The sequence below is a fragment of the Lathyrus oleraceus genome, chromosome 7, assembly GCF_024323335.1.
Source record: "Lathyrus oleraceus cultivar Zhongwan6 chromosome 7, CAAS_Psat_ZW6_1.0, whole genome shotgun sequence".
In the NCBI taxonomy this organism is placed as follows: domain Eukaryota; kingdom Viridiplantae; phylum Streptophyta; class Magnoliopsida; order Fabales; family Fabaceae; genus Lathyrus; species Lathyrus oleraceus.
In genome coordinates, this window is record NC_066585.1 from 326,594,213 (window position 1) to 326,602,631 (window position 8,419).

Consider the following 8,419-nt stretch of genomic DNA (forward strand, 5'->3'; position numbering starts at 1 on the left):
TTTTAAATTAAGGATTCACTTCAAAGCAGAAAATACACCAAACCTATGTAGGAATTTCAATGGTGTAAAACATTACACCAATATTAATTCCGTTAAAACTTTATCTTTTGTTGAAAAAATAAAACTTAACTTATTCAAACTTAACAAGTGGAATTGATCAGCTAGCTAGTGGCTAGGAGTTGTATTTGGTGGTGTTGCTGCAGAAGCCACACGCTTTCCTCTCTCAGATCGACTGTTCTCAGCAAACCGAAGACTTGATTGATGCAATCCTTTATGTACTTCATCCTCGTTCCATTCTGAAGTGTAATAGTGTTCTTCATTTATCTCTTTTGATGCTGGAAAAAACATTCCACCCCACTGTGGAAAATGAACAAGACTCACAGGAAGTGTGCATGCTACAATCATTGCACCCATCAAGGAAAGACCTGTTGATGTTGAGAATTTCGAGCTTGAAAAAAATATCAACTGTGTTAATCCAGAACCAAGGTTTCCACCTGCACCAGTTAATCCTGATATAATACCCAAAGATCTTCTTGAAATGAAAGGAATGATTCCAAATGTTGCACCACATGCAGCTTGTGCTCCTACTGAGAACAGAATCATGGACAGTACTGCAATTGGAAGTGTGTTGGCTCTTCCTAACCATATGCAGAAAACTCCTCCAAGAGTTTGGAGGATCCAGAGTGTCCATAGTCTACCTCTCATGCCGAATAATCTTGCTGCAAGATCTGATGCATATCCGCCGAAAGGACGAGCAACTAGGTTTGCCATTCCAAAGGATGCAGCAATGATTCCAGCTGTGTGTAGATTTAGGTTAAATCTGTCATAGAAATACTCAGCAATCACATTATCAGTTGTTAATTCAACTCCCATAGAGTAACCGTAAAGCAGCGCAAAAATCCATGTCCTGTAATTTGTTATAGCATACCATAACACCTGAAAACAAATATCCAAAAAAATAAATTAATTAACTACTTTCAAATCAATTGATTAATTATGTTATTAACTTATATGTTCTGAAATGAACTAACCTTTGTGAACTTGTCTTTAGCAACATTACCCTTCTTCTGTAAAGCACCGAGGTTACCATCAGGTAAATCTTGGCCTAATGTTAAGACCATAATACCCATGATAACATGCAACCAACCAGGGATAAAAAAGGCAATTCTCCAAGCAGTAAAAGGAGTAGCACCAGCTCTTCTAATCAATTCATAAACCAAAGGCATAATAAGTTGAGTGGCACCACCACCCATATTACCCCAACCAGCAGCAGTACCATTCACAAGACCGATTATCTTACTATTAAACATTGTACTCATCCAATATTGACATGAAACAAATGTTGCCAATGAAAAACCAATCATAAACCTAACTGCTATATAACCAGCCGCATCGTCAACAAATGACATGCAAAACACGGTTGGTGCTGTTAGCATAATAAGAAAAGCACAGCCATAACGTGGACCTAACAGGTCACAAACTGCACCCATTGCTAGCCTAGAGAAAATACTACCTGAAACAGAAGCGACACCGGCGTTACCAATGTCTGCTTTCGTGAGGTTAAGGTTGTCGCGGATGATAGGGACTAACGGCGCTGCTGCGAAAGTGGAGACGAAACAGGTGAAGAAAGATATCCATGATAAATGGAAGGTTCTCATATGTGGATTGGCTAATGAAAAGAGTTTGAAAACTTTGGATTTGTGTTCAGAATCAACTGGTAATGGGAATTTGGCAGTGGTGTCAGTTGGAACCATTGGGGAAGCAACGGATGAAAGGAAGGTTTGTTCTCTTCCTGTAACTCCATGCATGGAGCTTCCTGGTGACCCCTCAATATCAGACATTGTTGAGTAGTAATGAATGAATTAGTTATGGAAGTGATGAATGAAGGAAGGGACTGTGTTGTATTTATAGTATGGAAAACCGTTGACAATCTAACTAACAGCCAATTGTGATCCCAATGGTTAATTAACTAAACACGATTAATTAACATAATCCATTTCGCCGCTTCTGACTAATTGGGAAAGAGCTCATGGTATGTCCCAAAGGTTCATAAATGTGACATCACCAACTGTGATAGAGATTCTTAATTAGTTGAATATACTCAAATAATATTTATATGTACGACTACTCCGGGCTTTGCTTCTAATGCACTAACCCAATTTTTCACTTGTTTTTTTCTCTCTTTATTATTAATGAGTGTATATTTCATTTACTTCTTGTTAACATGTTTAACTCTGATTTTTCATCTATAAATATACTATCTTAATTTTTAAAATTTTCTTTAAAGATGTTTGCTCAACCATTTTGAAAATTTTAGAGGATAAGATATAACTTTGGTAGGAAGGATGACCGAACTCCTATTTTGTGTATATGGAATGGTGACTGAACCCGTGTCTTTTTTTTATCAGAATCTTCATACTTTGCAAAATAGCATTGTAAATTTCAGTCAAAAGTATAGGTTTAGTGTCAATGATGCGTTTTTTTGAGATGATATCTTTTATGAACTTGACATATATTGACATCTGCTCAAGTGCTTAAGAGAATGGAAAATTGATTTCAAGCTTCTTAAATATTTCAAAGAACTTCTAAAAAAAAATCTTGCTAATCCTTCTTTTTGTTTATTGAAGGATATGGGAGTCTGATGGTTAGTTTTGGCTCTTTTGGTTTTTTCTTCTCAACCATTTTTTGCATGACTTGTTCTTCAGTAACTTTTTAGTTATCATTTATTTTCATATCCACTTCTAGAAAATGGTATTCTTCCGCTGATTTGTCTTGAGGGTTCTCAGATGATTTACCACTTCTAGTTACCACAACACTTATATTATTATGCTCTCTAGAATTTGTCACTGTTGCACTAGGAAGAGAACATTAGGTTTGGGAACCTGCTATTTGTTGTGCTATCTGACCCATATGAACTTCTAGATTCTTAATAGAAACTGTAATGTTCCTTTTAATCTTTCTTGCCTCTTTTTGGAATTGGGAGTTTTGAGCGTCCATCTTTTTAATGGCTAATTTTTGATTTGCCTTCTTAGGAGCTTGTTGTTGGAACTAATTCTAGTAGTTTTGCTGAGGTCGATATTGTTGTTGGTTCTGATACTGAATAAGATCTTATTTTTGAACATTCCCTTGCTATTTTTTCCAGTAGAAGTTTGGATGAGTCTTCCAACTTGGATTATAAGTATTAAAATAGGGGTTGTTCTACTTCAGAAAATTCACTTCCTCGATTTGTTGCATAGTTGCAACATAATGCATGGCATAATCAGGTCAACCACTAATTTCACAACTCACAACTTGAGCTAGTTGAACTTGAGCTACCTGTTGAGTACCTATATTCCTTACCTTGAGTCTTTTTTCAACTTCTGCAACAACTTAGTCTTCCATCTTTATACTCTGAGCATCTAGTTTTAAATCTATCATTCCCTCTAGTTTGCTTACACTCCTATTATACAACTCCAAGTGTTCATTTGCAGCACTGACTTCTATTATCTTCTTGATACAAGTGACTGTTGTAAAGTTAGATGAGATACTAGCAGCTTTATCAATAAGTTGTATTCTTTAAGCTAAGGCCATTAACAAACATTTGCATATGTTCATTCTGATCTATGTTGTGAGTAGGACAAGAAACTAGTAATCTCTTGAATCTCTTGTATGCATCACCCAATGATTCTTCCTCCTTATGTTTAAAATCTATGATATCATATCTTTACTTGAGAAAAACAGAAGCAGGAAAATACTCATTAAGAAAAGTTGTTTCCATTTCTTCCCAAGTAGTAATACTTCCAGCAAGTACAAGTACAAGTAAGCTAAAAAGACAACCCTTTTTGAACTGAAAAACAAATGCAAGCTATAACTCGACTTGGAAGGTGACCCCTTGAGATTTGCGAAGAGTTTCAACATCGGTAATTAGCTCTGCCAAAGTCTTCTTACAGAACTTCACGAAGTTATAGACTTCGTGAGGAGTGCCCTATGTACACATGATTAGATCAACATCTTTCATTTTGTCGGGGAAATCCTGAAGAGCATAGTTGGTCAGAATAGCCATATTTGCATACTTGTTCTTCCATTTTGTATAAAGACCTTGTAGGTTCCTAATAATGCCATCTCTTTAAGCTATGGCACCTTCGGTTCTTCGATAAGCATCTTCCCAATATTGGTAGTTGTTTCTCAACTCTTAGTAGGCTTCATCAGTAATTCATGCCTTCATGTTCTGGATTTGCTCACAGGCTCTTCCCAACTGGAACTACTCATGAAGGTAGGCTCGATGTATCTTCTCCTTGTCCAATTTCTCACGGGATGCGCGATCCTGATATTCCTTGGTGGTCTTCCTTAATTCACTGATTTGAGCTTCGCAGTCCTCTCGTGCACTCTTTTTGGCCAAGTTGGAAAACTCTAGAGTCTTTTCCAAGTCCCAGACAAAATGCCAGGCTCGATCCAATTCATTATTGCGACCACTAAGTTCTGAATTTTCTCCTAGGTGAGCACCACCAACCCACTCGTTCTTCCCTTTGTCTTCCCCGACTCTCTTCTTGCTGCTTTCATACACGGTTTTTATTTCCTTACTCTTATCTTCTAAAACCTAATTCTTTTGCTTCTCTTTAATGAGTTGGAGTCTTAGCAGACCATTTTCTAATTCGAGGTCGCTAATCTTATTAGTAAGTTTTGCAACATCCTCTTTTACGACTGGCTCAGGCTATGGTACTCGAGGGATTGATGAGGACTGAAAGAAGAAAGGGACTTTAACTATTTAGGCTCTTTGCCTTACCCACTGCACATATGGCTCTTTGGAAATGACATTCTTCTTCCCTAGTTCTGGACCACTTCTAACAATCTTTGTCCAAACTTTTCTCACTTTCGTTACAGTAGGGTTAAGTGGATCAATACTATTGATGACAAACGATACTAGGTTTTTATCATCGGGAGGACCATTCATTGCATGCCCAAACAACTTCATGCATAACACATGGTTGTAATTGATGCAACCATGTGTCCTTATCAAGGGTAAATTAGGAAATCCTCCATATTTGAGAATGATGTCTTTGGTTTCCCATTCCCTTTTGTACCATTGAATAACACCGACAGAGAGTGAAGAAAACCTCTGAGGCCATGAGAGGTCGTTGGAGACAAAAGGACCCTATTGCGTCATATGGGTTTTCATCCACGTGTGCAACATCAGAGCACAACATAGGAAAGTTCCACCTTTCTTCTCATGACGAGTGCGAAAAGTGTGGTAAAAGTCTTCCAAGAGGAACGACACTAGATTTCCAGATAAGAAGACCTCTACTCCTGAGCGATCTACGAAATCGTTAATGTTTGGAATAAAGCGATCCCATAAATAAAAAAATGGCAAGACTGCAAGACATGATTCCCATTTCTCTTCTTTAGCAAACTTCCAAACGTGACCTTCCAAAAACTTCCTTGTGAGCCCTTTAACAACCCCTTTAGGTGCCCAATTGGATGCCACTTCATTCATGTCAATATCCAATATTGATGCTAATTTGGGCACAATGAAGTATACTTCCATCCTTGGGAAAGAATCATGATCTCTAATGGGTCGATTCAGAATCTTCTTGAACTCTTCCAAGGTGGGAGCTATCTGGAAGTCTGGGAATGTGAAACAACGCAAATGGATATCGTAATATTGGGCCAAGATTGTAAGAGTTCCATAGTACACCTTCTCGGTCAATAGGTCCAGAATATTTCCATAAGCTGCATAACACTTGTACTTGACAGGCGCCAATCTGGAACTCAAGGCCTTCAAGCTGTCCATATGAGGTTCCTTGTATTGGAAAGTAAATATGCTTTTATAAGGAAGAGGATTCATGATTACTTTGGAAAATTTCCTTGTAACTTCCTACAATAAACACCAGATACTAAGAGATTTGTTTCGTATAGTCTATGCTTATGATGCATGTATGTTTGAATGCATGGATGAATAATACACAATCATGACTTCACAAGTTGAACGCATAAGTAGGCATAGTTCACAGGTTTAAGGTACAGATGGAGGATAACAACGATTACTCTTCACATAGGGATCTTACCAGGTATGATCTAGGGTTATAAATAGGAACCTCAGAGTCATAGATTCATCTGACTGTTTTCCACTTACGGAAAAGCATGTCAGTCGACAACTCCATCCAATGAATCTATTTTGGGTAAAGTCTTCCTACCGACCCTCGTGAGAAAATCTTTTCGAGGACCCACACTACGCGACCATCGACATTGGGTTCTAAACAAGGGGTCTCAGATTCATGGATTTCCTTGACTGTTTGCCACTTATCTCATTTTACTTGCCAAGCGACAACTCTATCAAGAAAATCTACTATGAGTGAGATCTTCGTACCGACCCTCGCGAGAAAAGCTTCTCGGGGACCCATACTACGCGACCATCCATCATAGTTGGCCAAAGGTTCAATGTTCTACAAAGACCCTTAGAGTCATAGATTCTAATGAAAACATTGATAGCTTACGCCAAAAGCTTGACGATCGTCAATATTCTCACAAGAATCTACTCCAAGCGAGGTTCTCGTATCGAACCTTATGAGAAAAGCTTCTCGGTGGCCCATACTACTCAACCTCTCCTATCTCAAGTTTGCACTCTAGACTCGGGTAGAGAGTCCTTCCCACAAGGTTTCTTGCAATCAAGAAAATAGCCATTCAATACGACAACACTATGGATCCATATAACAAATATCACATGAAAATTCAAAGTGAAAGGTGTAAGACCCCAATTTTGATCCTAAGATCCCTCATGCCATCTCATCATATGCATTGGCTTTGGGATCACACCTTGGTATCCTACTTACCCCTCATTTATTGGGTTTGCATTGGAAGAGATCACCAAGCATATTTGATTGTATCATACTTTATTTTTCTTTGTTTACTAACCAAAATACCAAAAATATGTCTATGTATAGCTTTGTTTCTTTTGTAGATAGTGTGTGCATTCACCAATGCCTCATCAAGCTCATATGTAGGATTTAAAACCCTCAGTACAAGGAAATAAATCAAGATATGGTTCACATTGGTTATATACATCATATATGGATCCCCATGATCTTCACTTATCATCTTGATCAAGAAATCATCAAGAGTTTGAAGTTTGTTTTCCTTGGAAGCCCTAATTCATCTGGGCATCTTGTGTGACTTCCTCAATAAATTTCTTCAACATTTGATCAAATATATCAAGGGATACACCATATTATATCATATTATACATATATTATCCCACATGAGTCCCAAAGATCAAGAAAACTTCAAGCTTGCAAGTTGGTTCAAGGTGGTTGACCAGGGAAAGTCAACTAGTCAAAACTAGGATTCCCTAGACCCTATATCCTACACGTTTTGTCATATGAAAATGATTCCAAGAGAAAAGTTACTCCTTATGACATTAAAAACAACTTTCATGTTGACATCAATGGGTAGTTTTTCTTGGAAAGTCATTTTTTATGGTGAAAGATTATAGGTCATTTTATCTGTGCCCTAATTAGGAGGTCAACTTCCAAGGACCATAACTTGCTCCATCTTTATGCTATGAAGGCCATCCAAGTTTCATGATCAATTCCAAGATGTCATCTCCAACTTTTATTATTTTGTAAACTTCAAATTAAACTTGAGAAGGAATGTTCCAAGAGGAAACATTATAGGTCATTTTAGGCCATTAACATTAAACAAGCAATTTCCCTCAATTTCTAAAATGCATAACTCCTTCATGCAAAATCCAAATGAGATTAAATTTGTGACCATATTGAATAGGATTGAAAGAGATACAACTTTTATGAAGGAATGTTTTCCATTTGAAGCTCATAGCAAAAGTAATTCAAGGTGGAAGTTGTTTACTGTGGAAATTGGTAAACAACCGCTGGTCCTCCCTGGTCTTCAAACGAAGGGTTACTTGCAGGATCGACCAGTTGATCCTAGGACATGTGCTAGTGCAAGTGAGACTTGTTCAAGCTTCGACGAAATGAGGAGTGCCCAACGGCTTCCAACAAAGTGTCGAACAAGTGTAGGGTTTTTCCACACGAACGTCTTTGGACAATGTTATCGCCTATAGGTGACTCGTGACCAACAACACTATAACATTCAAAAGATGTATACTACGAACACGCTTTTGGTAAACTCTATGATCGTGATAGAGTCAGTGTCAACAGCGTAAACGACAACGTAAAATGATAAATCAAAAGCAAAAGAAATTAAGATAAAATGTTCAACGGGAAAAATTGAAAAGTAGGGAAGTTGCATTGAAATAAATGTGGTGATTCACGTACATAACACTCTCAGAGAAACTCTTGCTTCCTCGCGCTGGGAATGGGAAGTTTTCTTACAAGTGATTTCGTAGTACAAAGTGAACACCCCTTAGCCCCTTGTGGGCTACTCCTATTTATACTAAACTATAGAAAACTACTCCTAAGCTAACTTC

General features: G+C 37.8%; 1 protein-coding gene across 1 annotated transcript; it reads right to left on the reverse strand.

Annotated features, from left to right (window-relative positions):
* LOC127106601 (high-affinity nitrate transporter 2.1) lies at positions 1 to 1,848 on the reverse strand. Its single transcript, XM_051043901.1, has 2 exons — positions 1,032 to 1,848; positions 1 to 936 (listed from the first exon to the last, which is right to left on the reverse strand). The coding sequence occupies exons 1-2, from the start codon at positions 1,839 to 1,841 to the stop codon at positions 166 to 168; spliced, it is 1,581 nt and encodes a 526-aa protein (XP_050899858.1). The 5' UTR covers positions 1,842 to 1,848; the 3' UTR covers positions 1 to 165.
* Positions 1,849 to 8,419: the final 6,571 nt, after the last annotated feature.